Source organism: Oxyura jamaicensis, chromosome 1 (assembly GCF_011077185.1).
Source record: "Oxyura jamaicensis isolate SHBP4307 breed ruddy duck chromosome 1, BPBGC_Ojam_1.0, whole genome shotgun sequence".
In the NCBI taxonomy this organism is placed as follows: Eukaryota; Metazoa; Chordata; class Aves; order Anseriformes; family Anatidae; genus Oxyura; species Oxyura jamaicensis.
Window position 1 is genome coordinate 130820757 of NC_048893.1, and position 22221 is coordinate 130842977.

At 32.7% G+C, this 22221-nt stretch overlaps 1 protein-coding gene and 1 long non-coding RNA gene across 3 annotated transcripts in view; both read left to right on the top strand.

Moving 5' to 3' along the window:
• NLGN4X (neuroligin 4 X-linked) overlaps positions 1 to 6619 on the top strand; it is a 204395-nt gene extending 197776 nt beyond the window's left edge. For both annotated transcript variants that reach the window (XM_035309439.1, XM_035309529.1), the window contains one exon: positions 3298 to 6619. In XM_035309439.1, coding sequence (XP_035165330.1) covers positions 3298 to 4147 — 850 coding nt within the window. In that variant the 3' untranslated portion in view covers positions 4148 to 6619. The remainder of the gene's footprint in view (positions 1 to 3297) is intronic.
• Positions 6620 to 7667: 1048 nt separating this feature from the next.
• On the top strand, positions 7668 to 15035 carry LOC118155941. Its single transcript, XR_004746082.1, has 2 exons — positions 7668 to 11606; positions 13761 to 15035. It is a non-coding gene; the product is annotated as an uncharacterized LOC118155941 (long non-coding RNA).
• The last annotated feature ends 7186 nt before the right edge of the window (positions 15036 to 22221 follow it).

Genomic DNA, 22221 nt, shown 5'->3' on the forward strand with positions numbered 1-22221 from the left:
AAAGAAAGAAAGAAAGAAAGAAAGAAAGAAAGAAAGAAAGAAAGAAATCTGTAATTAAAATAGCGAATCAAATGTTTTGTCAAATACATAACTGTACAGTAGAAATGATTACATCTATATTTTATGTCTATAATACTGGAAAAGTATTTATAGTAGGATACTGGAAAAATATTTATAATAAGATAAACTTTCCAACATCACAAAGAAAGACTTAACGTGTCATAAGTTGTAACCTTGTGATTTTATCTCCAGTGAGCATAGAAGAAGGGCCAAGGAAAGTAAAAATCTTACCATGTATAATTTTGGTAAATTATCATAAGTCTGCAAAACTAACATCCATTCATTAGTAGATTCTTTGCTAGGACTGCATTTAATCATTTAATTTTCTTTTGGGGAAAAAAAAAAAATCTATAATCTATACATTCTCCAAATTCAGTGACAGTATTTAAACCATCGGTTCAGTTATTAAGTGATCACTCTAGACTTGTCAAAAGTACTGTTCTGATACTGTAAGAAAAACAATGACCTGTCTTTAGGACCAGCTGACCCTTTTTTTTTTTTTTTTTTTTTTTTTTTTTTCCCTGTGCGTTTTTTCAATGGACCGTGTCCATGCATAGCCATGTAAACAAGTACTGAAATACAGGATTATCCTCACATGTCTGTAACTTTCTCTCTCATGTCTGAAGGAGGATGCAGTAGAATTTGCTATTCCTAATAGATACGGTTAAAAAGAAGACATAGATTTGCTGAATGGAAGAGAGGGAAGGAAGGGGAGGTGTTTATTTACATGTTTTGTAAGCTGTAGGAAAAGAGAATGTTAATTTCAGAAACTTTTATTTGCTAAAATCATAATCTCCTGTCATGTTTATAGGTCCATTAAAAATAGTCTAAACACTTTGGTACTTTAAATTTAAACAAAGGTAAATTTTCCATTACCTTCAACAGGGCTAGGATTCCCCATCCCCTCTTTCACCTCCACCTGGGGAAGGAGAAGGGGAAAAGGATTAGTCCAGTCAGCTGGACTGCTCAGCTCCTTCATCTCCTACTACTGTGTATGAAGTATAACTCATAGTGTGAGCTAGCTTATGTCTTTTACAGGATCCTTCCTGGAGTCTTTTGTGCTGTGAATCAGAACAGCAAGTGGGGAGAAAACAAGGGGGATTTTGTGCTGTAGCTCTGCCATAATTTTGAGCTTCTGACCAATAAAGAATATAAAAATATAGCAATTTAAAAAAATAGTTTTACATGTTAATAAACTTTTTAAATTTTTGTTTGTTTTAGAATTTATGTGTTGAACCTGAAGGTAGATATCTTGTACTGAAAAAATATTTCCTCTCTACATTTGCCAAATCCTTCAGTCTGCTCTGTAAGAACAGAAGAAATAAATTTCTTTCCCTCTTGAATGCATGATACAATTTCTCAAACTAAGAGCATATTAAAATCTACTCCCTTACTGCTTGAAAATGGATATTAATCTTCTAGTTTCAGCCAGGATGAACAATTACTAAGAAAATAACTTTTTTTTTTTTTTTTTTTTTTTTTTTTTTTCAGAATTTACAGGATTTGTCTAATTTTTACTCTGTAAAATATCATCAAATAATATAAAAATAATTAAAAAGTAGCCAAAGTTCTAGAATTCTTAATTTATATGTTATTGAGATGGGAAAGATTTGATACAGGGTAATATGGGGGGAAAAAAATCCCACAAACATAAGTAAAACAAAGTACTAAAATTTTATAGAAATAAAATTCTTAGAAGAAAAAAAAAATAGATAAATTCTTTCAATTAAACAGGTGAATGCAGGAATCAAGGAATCATAAGATTATTAAACGCAAATTAGCATGTTAATCTAAGAATAGTTAAGGAATAGCTAAGAGTTAATGAATAACGAATGAACACTAAACTAGGCAATAAAAAAAAAAAAAAAAAAAAGTGCTTTAAAATCTGTCTTGGTATCTGTCTTGGTGAGTCTTGGTATTTCCAGGACATATATAACAGTATATTGGAAGAAAAGTAAAATATTAATATCATTTTCACACAAAATAAAATAATGCATATCAGAACAGAAAGGAGAATGGAAGGTTCTCAGAGTAATACACAGAAAGTGAATCATATATTCTCAGTATAATTTATCACAAAGTCCCAGAAAATATGCTTTACTACTATAGAAGATTCAAACTCATGCAGAACAAATTATTACACTATGATTGTTATTTTAAATCCTGTATTTGTCCATGACCAGACAAAATTTTTAACAAAATTATAAACATACATGTACACCAGAACACCAACCATATTTAAACGGAGTCCAGATGTTTGCCTTTATTTTAAAATGTTTTGAAAGAAAAAAAAAAAAAAAAAAAAAAAAAGGAAATGCATTATTTCAATTAAATTATTTCAATTAAATATTTGGGTTAACAATTTTTAAATTATCTCTGTGCTACTGTACCATGCTACTCTTATCTCTACTGCTACTTAACTACTATAAAACTTGTTGACAGCTAACATAAGTCTCATCCCTAGAAGCTGGGATAGAATTAAGTCTCACTGTCCTAAGTCTATTAAGTATAGATATTCAGTAGTACTGAGCACAAGGCAATTATCTCTTAATACAAATGATGGAATGATTTGTGACATAGAAATAGTTCAAAGGCTTTTTCCAAGAATAGGTCTCTGAACGAAGGGGTATTAACAGCTCAGTAAAGGAACAGAAAGACAAATTGTACCTGTTTACATGTATTAGCCCTGCTACTTCACATTTTGAAGTTTTTAAGCTCATATACAGCTGGTATAAATTCTCATGGCCACATGGATTTCCAACATTCCTACAGAGATTATAAGCTTATATTTATTGCTTGCAGCAGTGGAAGTAGTGGTACCTTAAATGAGAATGTTAATGTCAAATCTTGAGAAGACCTGAAACTATACCTTTACTAACAATTGGAGAAGATAATTAGTACCTCTTTAAGACTGCTTTGGAGTATAAGACTGACTCAAAGAACTCCAGATGAGCCTTTGAGAGCTGAACACATCCCTTTTTCTGTTTTCATGTAAATAAATATTACTGTCTGAGATACACTGTATAGTTTTTGTTTTTTTTTTCTTTTGTTTATATCATTAGCATCTGTTGTAAATTTGGGGACATATTTATTCTGTTTTTAGGTTAAGTATAGGATATAAGGATATAAGGATATAAGGATAGGATTAAATAAAAAAACAGAGGTTTATATTGCTGCTGTTGTTGTTGTTGCTATTTTTAAATAACTGTAATATTTTTTTTATTATTATTTTTGTAGAGATCCAAACCAGCCTGTTCCACAAGACACAAAGTTCATCCACACAAAACCCAACCGCTTTGAAGAAGTAGCCTGGTCCAAATACAATCCTAAAGATCAGCTTTATCTCCACATTGGCCTGAAACCCCGAGTTCGTGATCACTACAGAGCAACAAAAGTTGCTTTCTGGTTGGAGCTTGTGCCACACCTTCACAACCTGAATGAAATATTTCAGTATGTTTCAACAACAACTAAAGTCCCCCCTCCTGACATGACATCATTTCCTTATGTTACCCGACGTTCTCCTGGTAAATTGTGGCCAGCTACCAAACGCCCAGCAATGACACCTGCCAACAACCCCAAACATTCCAAAGACACCCATAAAACAGCTCCTGAGGATACAACAGTTCTGATAGAAAACAAGCGAGATTACTCCACAGAGCTGAGTGTCACCATTGCTGTGGGGGCGTCCTTGCTGTTCCTCAATATTTTAGCTTTTGCTGCATTATATTACAAGAAGGACAAGCGGCGTCATGAGACTCACAGGCGCCCTAGTCCCCAGAGGAACACAACCAATGATATTGCGCACATACAAAATGAAGAGATCATGTCCTTGCAGATGAAACAGCTGGAACATGACCATGAGTGTGAATCACTGCAGGCCCATGACACGCTGAGACTAACCTGCCCACCTGACTACACACTCACTTTGAGAAGGTCCCCAGATGACATCCCACTCATGACTCCCAACACCATAACCATGATCCCAAATACATTAACAGGAATGCAGCCTTTGCATACTTTCAACACGTTCAGTGGAGGGCAAAACAGTACAAATTTGCCCCATGGACATTCGACCACTAGGGTATAGCTCAGCCCTTCCACTTTACCTTCACAAGCCACCTGGAAGAAAGAAAATAAATAAATAAAAGAAGAAAAAGTTATAATACCATCCATTGAACAACTTGTCCAAATATAAAGTAAAAAAAAAAAAAAAAAAAAAAAAAAAAAAGTAAAAGAGAAGGACAGTTATTTTCTTACTGATCCTTCCCACAGAAACTCTCTGATATTAAAGATCAAGTACAAACCCTGTGAAATGTGAAAAGTGTACGTTGCTGTTACAATACTGCTTTAAGATCTCAACTCCTTTAATTGAAAGTTGAGTCCAGAAGAAATCACATAAAATGGTATTTTGAGTGTAACAAGCAGAGTCTTCTGGAACACAGAGCCAGTGACTGTACAGGTGTTTGTTCTTTTTTTTTTTTTTTTTTTTAAATAAATAAAATCATAATTAAAAAATTCTTTATGTGCCATACCATGAATGGCCCTTGTTAAAACAAAGACATCACCATGGGCTTTTTCCCAGCATATGAAGCTGTAATCCAGATGGGGGAAATAAATAGAATTTTATTATTAAAAACAAAAATAATAAAAAAAAAGAGAAGGACTGACTATGCAGTAAAATACGTATAGTTCTGTGCAAAGAGATGACTTGCCAGCCTGAACTATATTTAAAGAAACTTTGTAAAAATGTACATAGCTGTGAGTTTAAAAACAACAAAAAAAGAAGCTTTTATTGATGTTTTCAGTTTGAAAAGAGCTTTTAGAAAGATTGTGCGTTCAGTTGTGACCTATGTGTATATGCGTTACTCATATCACCTCTGTTTCCTCCAGGCCAAAGGAGGATTTACTTCTTAATTACTAGTGGTAAACAAAAATCATGAGGTTTTTCTAACATGTTTCATTTATATGAGGCCACGGTGTCATACAGAGGGTACAGTTGTCTGTGTGACCTGCATATTTTCTCTTACAGGTTACACTAGTGCATGTTAAAGTATTCATAGGAGATTGTTGCTTTTTTTCTGAAACATTTTTTTAATATATATATATAATTTAATTTTGTGTTAGCCTTTATTAAATTGCAACACAACAATGGATCGGAAAATGGAAAAAAAGATACGAAAAAAAAATATATATATTACTATAATAAGCTTGTTGAACTAAACCAAGAGACATCCAATAATGTATATACAAAGAGTCCAGTTTGTAGTTCTTGGTTATTGTGGTACATTAGGAATAGTTTTGTGCCCTGACAATATCAAAGAAAGCTTATGTTTTGGTCAACTTTTTCTGAGGAAAATTAATTCTATATTCACCAGCAGTTGCAGAGGGGTTTCAGCTGAGAGAACACCTTCTCAGCTTTACTAAACAAACAAAAACAATAAACAACAACAACAACAACAAAATGAAAGTGGGGAAATGGTGGCTTGGATGGATAGCTGTTTTTAAAAGTTTTCAGAAAGCGTTCAGAAATTATTATGGTTTAAAGAACTTCTTTGACCTGTACCTGACTTTGTCCTTGAGAGGAGCACCTACCTATCAGAAAATACTTTGCTGCTTTGTTACACAGCAATTACATAGTTGGTGAATATTATGGAGACAGAAGCAGAGAATTCATCAGATGTCTTGCAACTGAACGTAACCAAAAATTCCAGATAATATGATTGTCAGGAAAGACAAAATTCTTAGCTGATTATTCCCTTTTGCCCTTCCTTCACTGGAAAACTAAGATCCAAGCAGAGCTATCAAACAAGAAATGTAACAGTTTGATTCAAACAACCGATTAGAATGTGAAAAGCTAAAAAAAAAAAGTTGTCACAGATGAAGATCACTTTGTATTTTAGAACGTTACTGCATCAAGAGATCGTAACCAAAGATATTTGAACAAAATTGGTCTGCACTTGAACATGATTATCCCAGATGTATTTTGTATTATAAATTCATGACTAAGCTGCATCAATGTCATATGTCCCATAAGAATCTAACACAGGATGCCTTGTACCTCTTTTTGTTTTCTATACTTTTTCTTTTTTCTTTTTTTTTCTTTTTTTCCTAATAAGACATATTGGAATAGTCACTTCAACAAAAAAAGTTGAAGACCAAGGCCTATTCATCTGAATGACTGTCATAGCAGGCAGTAAAACATTCTGAAGGAAAGAAATAAAAAGAAAGAAATAAAAAGAAAGTTAATGACATGATAAAAACACATGTGGATGATATAATCCCTTATATGTAATAAATGCACTGCACACCTGACCTGGATACGTAGGTTAGAATGTGGTGAAGCAACAAGCCCAAAGTACTCGTAGCAAATGGAAAACCATCTTTTTCACTGATCCATCACATAATGTTGATTAATGCTGTCTCTATACCAGGCCATTTCCACCACCTATGTAATGCCTCAACCGAGATGCAGCAGCTCGTAACTCTTAAGAAAAAGAAAATAATAAAAAATTAAAAAAAAAGGAAAAGCAGAAAAAAAAGGAAAAAAAAAAAAGAAAAATGAAAAGAAAAATGGTAATGATGCTTGGCATCATCAGTTGGGTATGTTTGTAATGTGAATTACAGTATTTGTTTAGTACTTCCAATTGTCTTCTGCTAGCAATATGTACAGTACTGTGTCAGGCTTGTGACATTTGGGTTAAAAAAAAAAAAAAAAAAAAAAAAAAGTTCCTGTAAGTGAATGATTTTAGCTCTTAAAAGCAATTGTAATCAAGTTGATTTAATAATTTAATACATCTGGAATGATGTATGATTTATAGAGGGAACAGATTTATAGGGTCTTCATAGAATTCTATAATAATGATAACAAAATATACTTTACAAACTGTAAAAGAAAAACAAAAGTACTTTCCCAGGCTTATGTTCTTGACCTTAAGAGGTACGCAGGGTTTAATGGTTTCTTCTGTTATTGTTTTGCAATTTTTTTATTTTTATTTTTTTTTGCCTTAAGTAATGATAGAAGATATATATGGCTGGACACATATGTATAAACTTTTCAGCAGCATTTTTAATAATAAAATATCACAGTATTTTCTAATGCTTTGTGCAAAGAACTACTTGTTCATCTTTTTTTTTTTTTTTTTTTTCTTTTGGAAAGTCTTTTGGAGGTATGTTTTCCGCCCCATCTCCTCTTCATTATCTAAAGTAAATGATGCCTTGATACACAGTACAGAAATATTAAAGTAACAGAGGTTGCACTTTTAAGTTAGCTTTGAGCTTTCATGGCCTTTGTAGTTCTATAAGCCTACCAGTAACAGGAAAGAAACTCTGACTATGAAGATATAAGACAACAAGCTCCATATATTTATTAGCTGTATGCACTGCAACTCCCATTGAAGTAATATTTTAATTGTTCTTTTAGTATTTTCTATAGCACTGAAAAAAAGCTTAGGTAAGCAGCTTCCCATAGTGGTGTATTGCTAAGCAGCTGAAAAATGTTACCTTCCAAACTAAGGTTCAAAATAGTTCAGAAAATGTAATGCTTTTAGCCTCCACAACTTTTTTTTTTTTATTTAAAATTAAGCAAAATTATTTTTTTTTTTTTTTTTTTTTTTTTTAATATATATATATATATGTAGGAGTAGCAATATAAGTTACTCATATATATTTAGAGGATTTACATATATTGCAGGTATGCCAATATCATTTTTCCTTTTAAAGTTGAGTAAGCAAATATATATATATATTTTCTTTTATGCTGTTAAATTCCTTTTATCAGCCAGGTTTCCCTTCACTGGAAAGGTACATAGATATTTTAGCAACATTGGCTGGACATTGTTTGCTTTCTGTAATTATTCTGTTGAATAGAGGTACTAACAATAAAGTCTGATGAATTTTGAGTATATTATGGAAGAGTATTTGCAAAAAGCAAATTCTGAATGATTCATATCAGATTTTTGATATGAAAAATCAAGCTTCTGAGATAGAAACATATTATGTGCCTACTGACCTAATCAAGCAGCTTGAATTTTGAATATTCAATTTGTATATAAAGCTTTTGCAAATAAACTGCAGATTTAGACTTGTTCAGCAAATATGTTTAATTACAAGTAATCTCTGAAATTTCACAGCTTGTTTTGAGATAATTCATACACAAGAAAATAGGCTATAATTGTGTCATTTCTGTGAATTGTTCACCTTAAATTGCTGGGTGAACTCAATAAATAACCTTCTTTTATTTTTCTTTCCAGTTAATGAATTTCACATTAAAAAAAAAAAACAAAATGCTTCAGAATTTTGTTTATGCTAACTAAATATTGTGTTGTTTTCTTTCTTTACTGTCTGAAATATAAATCTGCAGATTAGTATGTTTCTATTTACACTTAAAAGTATGACAATTTAATGGTATTTAATATCACATAAAAATCATACAAAATAATACCATGACAATTATGTGCTTGTCTCAGATTTGTAGTTTTGCATCTGTATTATTTAATTATTGTCAACTGTTTCTCGTATTTTCATCTACAGCTGTTTGACATCACAAACCTCATCAACCTGAATCTCTCCAGAGGCCATTAGCAGCTGGTAAAACCTGGGATTTTCATCCCACTTGAAATTATGATATTATGATAATTAATATCATAAAAAAATTAAAATATTTCTCAGCTTCTCACATGAGACTGACAAGTAAGGTATTGACCCTTTATGAATGCAAATGAAAAGGAAGGGGTTTGGAAATGTCTAAATATCTTGCTTGAGGTGTAGCGTAATAAAAAACATTTCACTTTGGGATGCAGTTTTGATTCAAACCATTTTGTTTGGTGTTCAGCTGTGGCCACCAAGGCTCTCACTCTGTCTTCTAATAGTTATATTTTTAAAGGAAGTTATGCTTTTATAGTCTTTTATGGTCTACACAAACTAGTTTATCCAAATTCTACTGTGATAAAGAAACCCAAGTCACTCAGAGATTACATGGATGCAAGACAGTCATAAAATCAAATCAGAGAAATAATTTTGTCATAAGCCAAATGACCTGATACTCCCCTCAGACAAAATGGTAATTAAGGAGAACATGCATTAATATTCCAACAACTGAAATGTAAACTAACTATTTAATACATCCGGTACATTCTATTTATTTATTCCTTCATTTATTTATTTATTTAAATTGTAGATTGACTAATGTTTATATCTACATTTTCCCATCTTCCTTTTCTGCCCCTTTCCCATAAAAACAGCAACACCTTACCAGCCAGTTCTAGTCATTTCTGAAATATCCACTTACGTAAATGAGAAATTAAACTAATGTTATCTTCTTGTTTTCCCTACTACATGTGACTCTCAAATACTGAAAGCATAAAAAGTTCTTCCTCTACTACCTCTTTCCAAGGGATTGTAGTTTACCCAAACACTTCAGAGTAGTCCTATTCCCCAGATTCCAGGTTGAATTAAAAAGGAAAGGCTATAGTCAGAACAGGCATATATAGGATATATAAGGTTAGACTAGAGAGCAGAGTTAAGTTTCTCTCCAACAGCCAAAAACATGGCACAAAACCAAAAACAACAAAAAAACACTTTATTTATGCTTTATTTAAAAATAATGATAATAATAATCTTTTCCAGAGATCACTTTTTCTTCCCTCAGCTTGTGATATACAATGTAACACTTTTTGTTCTACCTAACTCAAGTTTCATGTCATCCCATATTCATCCCATATATCATGAATTCATCAGATACTTCCCTCAGAGGTACAGATATGTTTCCATTGCATTTTTTGCTGTCACATCAGTTATGTTTGTCACTGGACTTGTTCCATTCTGTGCTGTATGACTGAGAGTATTTTTTCATCTTTTTCCTGGCTCTGTTTTAGGTGTCCAAAATGTTCCACTAAAGGAATATTTGCATAACAATATCTATAATCCTTGAAATGTCTCAATTTGTATGGATGTCTGTAGTTTATGTCAGCCCAAGAGTTGTGGTTTGACATGGTGTATGTCTTAGTAGGAAATGTCAGTTTGAAACCAGGTCATCCTGTTACTCTGCTGTTTATATCATTGCTATTATTCATTGTCAGCATTTTTTTTCCTATATTGATCTTGAATCAAGGATAAGTTAAATTAGTCTCTCATCCTCTCGCCCAGCAGTATTTCTCAAATTAAGCTGCATCATCAGAACATACAAAATATTTCTAAAATATTTATAGTTCTTAAACCTTTTATAAAATATCTCCCATCAGAGCAAACTAATAGATGTCAGGCACAGATAGCCTTGTATGTCAAGAATTCATGGTATAAGTGGGTACTGGCTCCCACTTGAAGAGACTTGTTTCACATATCTGTGAAAATAAATATAGTTACCATTAACATGATTTAAAATGTCATTACATTGCAACAAATTAAACAAGACCTTAAGGTAAAACTCATAGAAACTGCAAGTACTGAGGACCACACTCATATCCTGCATTAGTGGTTATTTTGTAAAAGCAACAACATGCAATTTGATAGAAGTTGCATGACTGTTTAGTACACTTCAGTCACTGGATATCCGACTTCAGAAGCTAAAGTGGAATTTGTATATTTTAGGAAAATAAGATATTACAAAAGCATTTTTAATAGAGTTTGTGCTTTCAAGATTGCCTATAAGCAGTAGCAAAGAAATTGCAGGAAGAATGGTTTAAAATAAATAGGAATCAAATGCATATTGTTTCTAAATGAATGTGTCAGGCAGAAATATAATATTATATAAAATGGTAAGATATGAACTTAAAACAGTGTGATGGATTTCTATGTGGAAGGTCAACAGAAAAAAAAAATACTCACTCAAAAGATATATTTTTACAGGGACTAAAATGAAATCAGTACAGGTGAGATTATAATGATATTTTGACAGAAACATGGTATTATAATGCTATACCACATGGATTTAGATACATTGAACATAATCTATAGAGCTCGTCTGGGTATTGAGAAGTATAAAAATTAGATCCCAATATGCCCTACATTTGCCAGGCAATAGTGCTGCAATAGTAGATAATTCAGCAAAGTGGTACGTGCAGTTGTGTCAGGAAATGACAAAATAAACTTTCAAATCACTTTATTCCAACAAGGCAACATACCAGACTCAATAAAGAGGTAATAATGAAAGAAGCAAGGTACCGTTCCTGTCTGGAGAGCCATCCTCTATGTGGGGGCCAACAGAGGAGGATTATGCTCCAAATCTACTTTTCTTCTCATAAGGAAGGTCCCTGGAACAGGCAGTGTTCCAGTAACCATTTGCCCTTTCACCATCAAAAATGGTGTTTGTATTTATTAGAGGTCCCTCTAAGCTGAAGCTGGGATCAAGAAACAATAGTAACTGGTTGCTGTTTACCAGCATTTTTTTTCTTTTCTCAGCAAAGGACAATGAGGAAGAAGTAGGGATAGAGGAACAATATGCTACCAGCTTTTCCCAGTGCACAGAGAGAACCAGCCAAGCTCCTCACTGTTTGGAGAAGAGCTGTCATTTGCAAGAAAAGGCTATGGAGGCATTCAAGGGACAGTGACCAGTGAGAGAGCTGCTGGAAAACAGTAACTCATGGGATAGGTTTGTGAGACTTTAATGCCTATCTCTTCTCTGTTTTAATAAGCTACTGACAAAATTCTGTACTCTCCCTAGACTGTAGATTTTGCACCATTAATTTAGCAGAAAGTCAGTAATAGTTTGATTCAAATGAATCAGATTAAAAATTTCATTACCAAAAATTAGAGCTCCAGAATGTGTGAGAGCCATATTAATCAGGGTTGCTGGAATCTTCTGATCTAACTGCAGATGTGTCATTATATTTCCAAATCAGACACTTAAAATCGGAGAGGTCCGATGGGGGCACTCTGATAAATGACCAAGTGAACATGCAAATAGCTAAAACGTGTTGTTTCATTTGCAACAGCTCTCTAAATTATTGCTTCAATAAACAGTAAGTATAAAGTTACTTACCTTTTCTTGCTGAGTCTGTGGGATAAGAAGTAGTATATGCTAAGAACACATAGAATAACTGCCAGCAGCTCTCAGGCCTGCAACAGACAGATAAAGAAAACCAAACATAGTAATTTCTGGAACTTTGAGCAGCTGGAACCTCTTTTAGGAACCAGGTCTTCTTCAGCTTCTGCTACCAACACACTATCTAGACCATGTGTGTAAAGGATTTTCCTGTGGAGGACAATTTGTTCTTCTAGATGGCTGCAATCTATCTAGGGACTAACACAGATAGAAAACAGAAAAAAAAGCCCTCTTTGGGGTGGTCACAATATCTGAATGACTGCACTGGCAAAGCTGGTTTACAAACAACTTCTTGGCACTCAGCAGTTTACTAGAAGATGAAAAATAAATGTAAAACTATTTTCAATAAGCACCTTGTGAGAAATAACACCAACCACTAAACAGAAAACACAGACCATTTGTATTAATAAGATCACTGCATTTTAAAATAATTCAGCAATTTCCATAAATTCTTATGGATCTGGAATATCACACTTAATAATATGGAGCCTGCAAGTAATCCTGAAGGAGTTGGTAAACATGAAAAATTCGAGTTTGTGCTTTTATACTAAACTGACCATACATACTCTTCTGTTTTGAACTCAACATCTGGTCATATCTTTATGTGTCTCCTGTAATTACCCGTTTTTGATGCCTTCTTGCACAGTATAAAGGTTTGAACACTGAAACTTGTAGAGTTTTATTGCCATCTCTTCTCTTCTCAAAAATAGATAAATTAACCACGGGAAAATTCAAATATTTTTTTCATCTCAATGATTGTTTTAAGGATACAGTAAAGTTGTTTGAGAGACACAGCAGAATACATCTTTTTACCACTGTCAAATTCATACTGATTTTTATTACTACAAGTGAATTATTTCAAATTTTCCTAATATTACTTTTATGAGCAAGGAGGACGACACTGTCCCTTTTAATTTCACAGGAAGAGATTATTTAGGTCTGAAGTAGATGACTAATTATTACCTTATATATATATATATATATATATATCAGCTGTTAAGAAAATAGAATGAAGAAAATAGTACTTTTCCACTTCTTGATGGGGCATGACATTTGTTAAGACTGTGATTTTTTTAATGATTTTTTTTTTTTTTTCCCCTCAGGATAAATTTTGAAACCTATAACACAAATGCAAAAAAATGCAAACTGATTTATTGCTTTTCCTTCTGGGATCATTATAGGCCTCCACAAATTTAGCAATTGATTTCTGAGCTATTTCTGTGCTGTAAGATTTGAAACATGAAAATATGAAAGTTATTTCATTTTATAAGATACACTATTTGGACAAAGAAGGCTTTTGGTAGATATACCATTTCAATTATTTTAATAGGCAATCTGATGATTTATCTGCAAATACAGAACCTTTGTTGGCACTCCTAGTTTTTTTTATTTTTTTAATTTATTGTTATTATTATATTTTATATAGAAGTCTACACATTTAGTTCTCTGAGGCATGTTTCTGCATCTATCTCTACATACAGATATAATTATGACATATACATGTGCATGGTTATTATTTGCTTCCTGGCTGCCAGTTTTAAGTGTAAGAATATAAATCTTACTTTCAATGACTTATGACCATAGGATATGAAAAATACCAATTAATTTCACAGGGATTTTGGAATTCATCTTAAACATATATATATATTTTTTTTTTCCATAGATGTACACAAGCTTTTCTTCAGACTGACACACAGATATAACTGAGGGGAAGGTGAGAAGATAACTTTGATTGTCTATTTTCACCAATATAGTGAAAATAACTTCTCATCTATCATAATTCTGTTGCAGACCTCAGTTGTTCCTCAGAGAAAAAGAAAGAATACAATTCATCTACGGGAAAAAATAAAAATAAAAAAAAATAAAAATAAAAAGAGGTTATGGGTAAAAGTGAGTGATGCAGAATGGACATAACCAAGTCAGGAGGATGGCAGGAGCTACAGAAGAAAAGGGGCTGTAAACCACAGACACATGACAAGAAACTGGGAAGCGATATGAACTCACAGGCAGTTCAGAAGAAAAGCAGGAAGAGAGAAGAAACAGGAAGCCCATAATACTAAGAATAAATAAAAATCAGAAGACAATACATATGACAAAGAAGTAATATTGGACTGCTGAGTTGTGTTTACATTAGTATTTTATTTCAGAAGCATACTGTTAAAGCAAGCCTCCCAATTCCCATTTATCAAACTTCCCTCACAAATTAAACTTTGGATCCTATTAAAAGCAGTCTTGGAGCAGATGAGTTGGATTCATTTTGCATGAAGATACCTATTAAACCATATGATCTATGAGTGCACCTCATGCTTCTATGCAAATTCCTGAGATCTTGAAATTTTTGTTTTGGATGCAAAACAAATTATTTTTTAACACTTCCCCACAGCTTTGGCGCCAGTCTTTGTCATTTTTGTATTTAATGGGTCACAAGTTTAGGAATACTGGTTGTTGATTTATGTTAGACATTGGAAATATCTATTATAAAATGATAGACATTTCTCACTATATCACAGTTAATTCATCCTGCTGTCTAAGATCATCTAGTGGTACACTGCCTTTGATTTCAACTGCAAAGTGCCTCCGAAACTGTTGAGTCCCCAAACCATTTGCAAAATACATACTTGTCTTGAAATTCTGCTCAACCCTATGAAAAAGAGGTTGACTGTTGACTTTGCACAGCAGATTACACTGACAAAAAGATATTACTTTTCCTTTTTCTTTAAATATAGCAGACACACAACTAATAGAAAATCTAATTCTGCTCCTGGTGGTATAAAGATTCAACTGTGCACTGGAATTTACCTGTTGCCTACTTTTAGAACTCCAATTTTTTTGTTAAATATGTTAGTGGCAAAACATATCCCCTTTCTATTATGCTGTATGTTTCTAACACTAACCTAAAATTCCAGTCACAGAACGATGTTCTAAGTGGAAATATGCATAATAATAATAATAATAACAATAATAATTATAATAATAGTTGTTTTGTTGTTGTTGTTATATGCAACATTATAATAATAATTTAAAAAACTTCAGAACTTCATAGTTTATATATATGTTATTTTAAGGTCTAATTTTAATATAATCTTTTTACATTATCAAATCCAGTCACTGACTAGCATACATTTATTGTGTTATTCCACTCATTTTGGCAATTCTTTTTATTATGAGATTTTGGGAAGATTAATTATGAATTGCAGTGTTAGGCTTCAGTATTCCACCTTTTTAAATATCTTATAAGTAAATATTACAACCATAAACAACAGATTTTTCCCTACACTGTGCAAAAGGAACATATAATTATATACAATGGTTTATTTTCTGTTTCAAACAAAGTAAGCATTCTAGTACCAAAGCTGGGCTTTATATAATATTATTATATTCTAGTTATAAACCCTGGTGTTAACTAAGAACACAGGGTTCTAAGGAATAGAGAACACCACTTCCTTTACATCCATTACAATTATGTGATCAGATCAACAGGACAGATCTCCTAGGGTGTCTCATAATCTTTTGCAAAGCCTACATTTTAAGATTTTCTCAATTTAAAAGCATTTAAAACATATATTTTCAATCCATAAATTAACATGTAACTTTATTTATTTATTTATTTATTTAATCTTTATAAAACCTCCACAACATTTATACATTTATAAAAGAAAACTATTAAAGATATTATATTCTTGTAGAAAACAAAACTTACATCTATTTGGTGAGTGTGTTTCACATCATGTGCTAGCTGCCAATCTAAACACGTATTTTCTACTGTCTTTAGAAGTACAAATTAATATTTTAAAAATAGATTGTATTGAATAAGATATTGTTTGATTAGATTCAAAGTTTATAAATATTGTACTTTAAATCTCATTTTATTTCTCTTTTCACCTACTGAATAATCACTAGCTTAAACTTTTACATGCTTTCAAGATTTCCCATTAATGTGAAAGCTTTAGAACAAAGAATTGATATAAAACCACCCATAAGTTTAAAGAATCAAAGTAAAACAGCTCTTTACATGGTAATTCTTTATCATATTCTACATTCCTGATGAAATTGCATGAAAAAGTAATTTTAGCCTAAAGTACTGTATTTAGCCAAAAATTACTGTATTAAAAATGCAAGTGTGAATGAAGGAGTCAGAACATCTGACAACCTCAATTAAGCAAAATGTTCAAATTTATTTTTATCAAACCATCTCCATGAAAAAAAAAAAAAAAAAAAAAAGGATTACAGGGGCTAAAAATGCAATTGCATAAAATAATTTTAAATAAAACACCAAAACAAACTAGGGATATCCTCAAATCCGAGGAAAATATTTTATTTTCCTTATTGAGTAGTGGAAGTAATTAAAGTTGATCACTGTTTAGTTCTGAATCTCAAGTGCATACATAAGATTTACCACAACGTTTTAATCAGGTTAATTTTCTCAAAATCTTTTCTCAAAAATAAGGTTTGACCTTCAAATGGTAAACTGTTTCTACTGTGGAGATTTTTTTTTATTTTCTGCAGTTGTTTAAACATTTCTGTGATATCTTATCTGTAGCTCCTCTCAACACATTAACCATAGTAGAATAAAAAACAAAAATATTTACAATGACTATATATATATTATATATACTCTAGCAAAAAAATGGTATTTAGTTAATTGGAAGAAAAATAAACCTATTTAGTTTTAAGTCATTCCAGGAATATCATAATTTCTGTATATGGATGTCAACATATTTTTAGGTCTGCTTTTCATAACCCAATGCCCTATCACAATAAGATATTTTAAAGGAAGCAGTGCAAACAGAATCTTTATAAACTTAAAGTGTAGTTCACAAACTGGAAATAGAAAAACATTCTCAACAAATGTCAATAAATTTATGTTCCCACTTGTATATATCACTTGTATATATGCATATATATTTATATATATAATTTTCTTTTGAAACATTTGGAAAATGCATTTATTCTTTAATTCTCTCTTAATTCTCTCTCTTCTTATTAATACCTCTTTCCATGACACTTAATATCAACAATTTAGATGATCTGCACACTTAAATAAATGATATGTAAATACTTCAGGGCACAATTTTTTGCAGTTTTAGGAAATATAGGTAATAGGAAAGTCTTAGTGATTTGGAAAGTTGCTCCTACTGTTTGCTTTCAGGATTATTCTGCTTCCTCATTTATAAATGATCAAGATTATTGCACCAGGCAAGGAGAGCTCCTTCTCAGCTTTAGCTTCTCAGGCTGGGAATAAGGATGTAGACTGGAAAGCATTCAGTAGCTCTGGACTGCTGCATCCTGATTCAAATGCAAACATCCTTCAAGTCATCCACACCAGGGAATGAAGGAATAGTTTTCTGATTTTTACTGTATGTACCCTAGTAATACCTAGCCTGAGAATAAGGAGCAGTCGGATAGAGAATTGAGAGCATTTCTGTAGTTTTTTCACTCTATGGTCATTCAGCTATCAAGAAGGAAAGAAAGAATGGAAAGGCATAAGAGGGGAGTGAAACCCAAGGGGAAGATACACTTCTGCTGGAGGTAGGTCAGAATAGATATAACACTGTGTTTGGAGAAAGAAAAGATGGAACAGAAAAGATGAAGGGTTGTGCTCTGTAGTCTGCAGAAATAGAAGTAAAACTGATGGAGAAATTGAGAGGGCAAGACTGGGTGTTTAGGTAAAGAACTAATTCTGAATAATGAAAACTGAATTACTAATGCCAGAACCACTAACTTTTTTTTTTTTTTTTTTTTTTTTTTTTCCAGACTACTTTAAGCAAAAAAAAGTTTCTGTATTTGCAGAAGGTTAAACAAAAATTATATTTATGCCCAGGTATGATTGGAACAGTAATTTGCACAATTAAAACCTAGAGGCTTTAAGACTGGGATGAAAACTGCACCAACATCTGGATTGTTTCATAGCATTACAGCATGAGTGGCATCAAGCAAAAAGAGTGATCCAGTAAGGCACAGACTTCATCTGGCAGATAAGTCTCTGTTTGCTTGGTCTTCAGCAGAGCAGGCTAGGCAAGCCAGTAGCCTTTCTCTATGATTTCAATAATCGATGGAATCAGGTTTCTAGTGGTCTGTTCTACCAACAGTAATTTAAATGGCACCAAGGACTTTGGGGAGAGGAATTGAAAATGGAAGCTACAATCCATTTGGGGTGCATTAAGGACAACATAGCCAGCTGGTCAAAAAGATGATTCTCCCACTATTTTTAGCATTGGTATGGCATCACCTGGAGCATTGTGTGCAGTTCTGGGCTCCACAATATAAAAAGGATAAAGTACTTGAAAGAATCCAGAAGAAGGCAGCAAAGCTGGTAAGAGGGCTGGAAGGCATGTTTTATGAGGAAAAGCATTTGGGTTATTTATTCTAGAGAAAAGGAGGCTAAGAGGTGACCTCAGTGCTCTCTACAACTTCCTGAGGAGAAAAGTGGAGAGGGAGGTGCTGGATTATTCTCCCTGGTAACCAATGATAGGATGCATGGCAATGGCACAAAGGTGTGCAAGGAAAAGTTCAGACAGAATTAGGAAAAAAATCTTTACCATGATGGTGGTCAAACTCTCGAATAGGCTTCCCAGAGATGTGGTCACTGCCCCATGCCTGTCAGCATTCAAGAGGCATTTGGACAATGCCTTTAATAACATGCTCTAACTTTTGGTTAGCCTTGAAGTGGTCAGACAGTTGGACTTGATGATCTTAGAAGATCCCTTCCAATAGAGCCATTCTGATTCTAATTATGGACTGTCTGTAGCAAGTATGTCTTAAGTAGTCTTCTGTGAGCTCGGCATTTTTGTTGAGATTTCATAATGAAAAAGAAACTGTTGTTGGAACGAGATGTAAACATATAAAAGGACTATGACATAAAAACACTAAATAGGTGAAGAGAAAGTTTATATTTACAAAGGTGGGGTAATGGACATGTATGAAAGAACAGAAAAATGAAATACAGTGTATGACAGAGATCATGAAGGAGACAACAGAAGAATTTAAAACCTAAGACAAAAGCAGAAAGTTGAAAATAAATAAAATAGCAACAGATAAACAAAAGAGGTGAAAAAAAAAAAACTCCTTTTCAAAAAGCAGTTGCATTCTTCCTCTTATATTTATGTACCTGTTGTAGAAATGTTATGCAAAGCTATGTCATCTCTGTATTAGAAATCTTTATAATGTGTACATAATAGCAATAGCCATAATGGGTTATGAAATAACCCATTAGCCATAATGGGCTAAAGAAATGAACATGTAGTGAGAAAGTGCAAAAGTAATAATTTTATGCAAATTCCCACATTATGACTGATATATTCATGTTAGTTCTATCATTTTCTAGACTTCTTATATACCCATGAATTAATTGTGCAAGAATATACAGACCCTTTCAATTATTTTTTATGTCTTCTGTTAACATGTGGGCTGTAATGGTATGTGGGTGAGGTTGGTGAGTCCACAGATGAACAGCCTGATTTTTCCATTGACAAGGTGGGTGACTGTAGTCAGAACTGGAAATAGTAACTTTTGTTTGTTCTATAAAATAAGTCACTACGTTCTGTTCAGCTTTTCTAAACATACTTTAATGTGTCTTCATCATCACAGTCCATTATTTTCTCAAGCAGTATAACATTATAATGTCCAATACTTGTAAATCAGCTATTCCAATACATACTTCCCTTTTTTGGCTTACTATTCTGAATTCCATTCAGATTGATAAAATCAGTATTACCATTTCAAATATATACATTTATATATACATACACACACACATATTCCTTTCTAATAATTAATTTTGGAATTGTATGTGGAAGGGCAAATATCTGGTTCCTGTTTCCTGTATTGTATTTCATTTTTCAGTGCACTTCACCCACTAAGCTATACTATCTAACTAGTAATTAACTGTCCTAACCTTCCTTCTCCTTCATGCACACATGTGAATGTGACTTTTAGCCTAATCCTGTGGGTACCCATGTGTATATACGATAAAGCACAAATGTGCTAAGGAATACATCCAGAGGCTTTGGACATAAAGTATATGACTTGGTTTGTCCCAGATTGCTCACTGTCCTCCCACAACTACCTCAAGAGATCTACTAAATGGGTTCAGAGGTACTTCTTTGCCTAGTGCCAGAACGTGATCTGTAAGGAACAAAAGCAGCACTATCCTCTCTTGACTATTTTGGGGAGAAGAGTTTGTTGACCTATGCACGTGCAGTCACAGCTCTTGTTTCTGCAACGAGACAACAGACAAGCATTCTCAAGCAGCAGAAGATAAGACATAGTACAACAGTGGTAATTTGTCAGTATACCAGGTAGAAAGGACAGAATGTAGAACAGAAGCCTTGAGTTTGAAGAGACACCCTTATGCTATGAAGACATGTCAAGGACCCATGCGGTGGTCTGTCAAGGGTTCTCTTAGCCACAGTCTGGCTGAAAAACTTCCCTCCTAGCTCCCTAGGAGGATGAAAGCCATAGTTCCTTAAACTGGACTATTTTGAAAATACCTTATTTGTCCTTTTCCTTTTTTTTTTTTTTTTTCCCCCCACTCTTTTTATTATGTTTTAAAACATTCTTCAGAATTAGAGTTAAATAATATTAACATTACAAAATTACAAGCATTCATGTCAAAATTCAATCTTGAAGACAAAAAAGTGTTGTTAAACGTGTTCACTCAGCACACTTTGTTCACGCAGTTGTCATAATAGGTTTCCTCATACAAGGTCTAATGAATAATTAATATTTTGACATAAAACTTGCAAGAGCTAGGTGCCCATTTGTGACTTTGGAAAGCACTATGCATGCTTCTACAAAGCTTTAATTTCACTGGTTCTTTGATTATGGATTTATGAATCACTGTAAATCAGTTCCCTCGAAAAGCAATAGCAAAATTTCTGCTGAATTCAACACTGCTGAATCAAGAAAGATACTCAATCTCTCTTAAAAATAAGACAAACGTGTAGCAGTTGTTTCGTCCTTTCTAAACTGAGACCTTCTTGTGTGTGTATTTCCTCTCTGCTAGAATCTGAAAAAAAGAAATTGCTGGTGCTGTATTAATAATATGTTCTAATTTTAGCTTATCCGTGGTAAGAAATTTATAGTTAAGATCATATTTATCACGTATTTGTAGGATTTAGTTCACTCTGGCCAAAACACATCTCACAATATTTATATTTTTTTCACTTTTTTGAATTAAAAAGTATTACTAGAAGTGGTACTCACACTAAATCTCCAATTTTAATTCATGTAATAAAGTCATAATCTGTTACTGAAGACTGGGAAGAATATTGATTAAGACAAAACACCATACAGTTTCACTAATACTTAACTGGATAAAATACTGTAGAAACACCACATTCAGAAAAATAAATAAATAAATAAATCCCCAAGCAAAAGGAGCTGTTCAGATTATTTCACTGACATTGAAGAATAATTTATTCCAATGTTAGCATAACTTTTTTTGCTTGTTTGTTACCTCATCAAAGATTTCCTATTTACACAGGAAACCTCTTAGATTCCTACATATTTATAATCTTTTTTTCTTATTCACAGTAAAATGTGGTGATTCAAACTTGAAGGAAATAACAAAAATCACAAGATTTTAAATGTCACTTTAAATTTTAGTATATACCTGCTTCTGTCAGTGTGTACATTTCACAGTAAGATTCAATTCACATATAAATAACATATAATTGTCTGTAAAAATTGCTTACTCTATTTATTTATTAAAAAAAAAAAAAAAAAGGAGGGAAGGGGGAATGATAAAACGATGGAATTTTTATTATGCCAGGAATTTTTCACTGAATTGTATTCCTATTGAATTTTTCAGTATATTTTTCCAGAAATAAAACAATAAAACTTGGTTATCTTTGAAAAATATCAAATCAGAGTGACTTTGACTTTTTTAATAGTTGTTAAAAACAGTTCTCTGTTTCTGAAACAACATAATGTCAAGACAGATGAACTAGCAATTTACTCAGTTTACTCTGTGGATTGTAAACAGTAAGTAAATCATGTTCATTTGACCCAAAGAATTAAGCAACATGGATAAAAGTGCAAAATGTCATACCAAAGAAACACAATCATGATATTAACAAACTCACACTGTGCCACAACTTACACACAAGCACATTCTTAAAAGC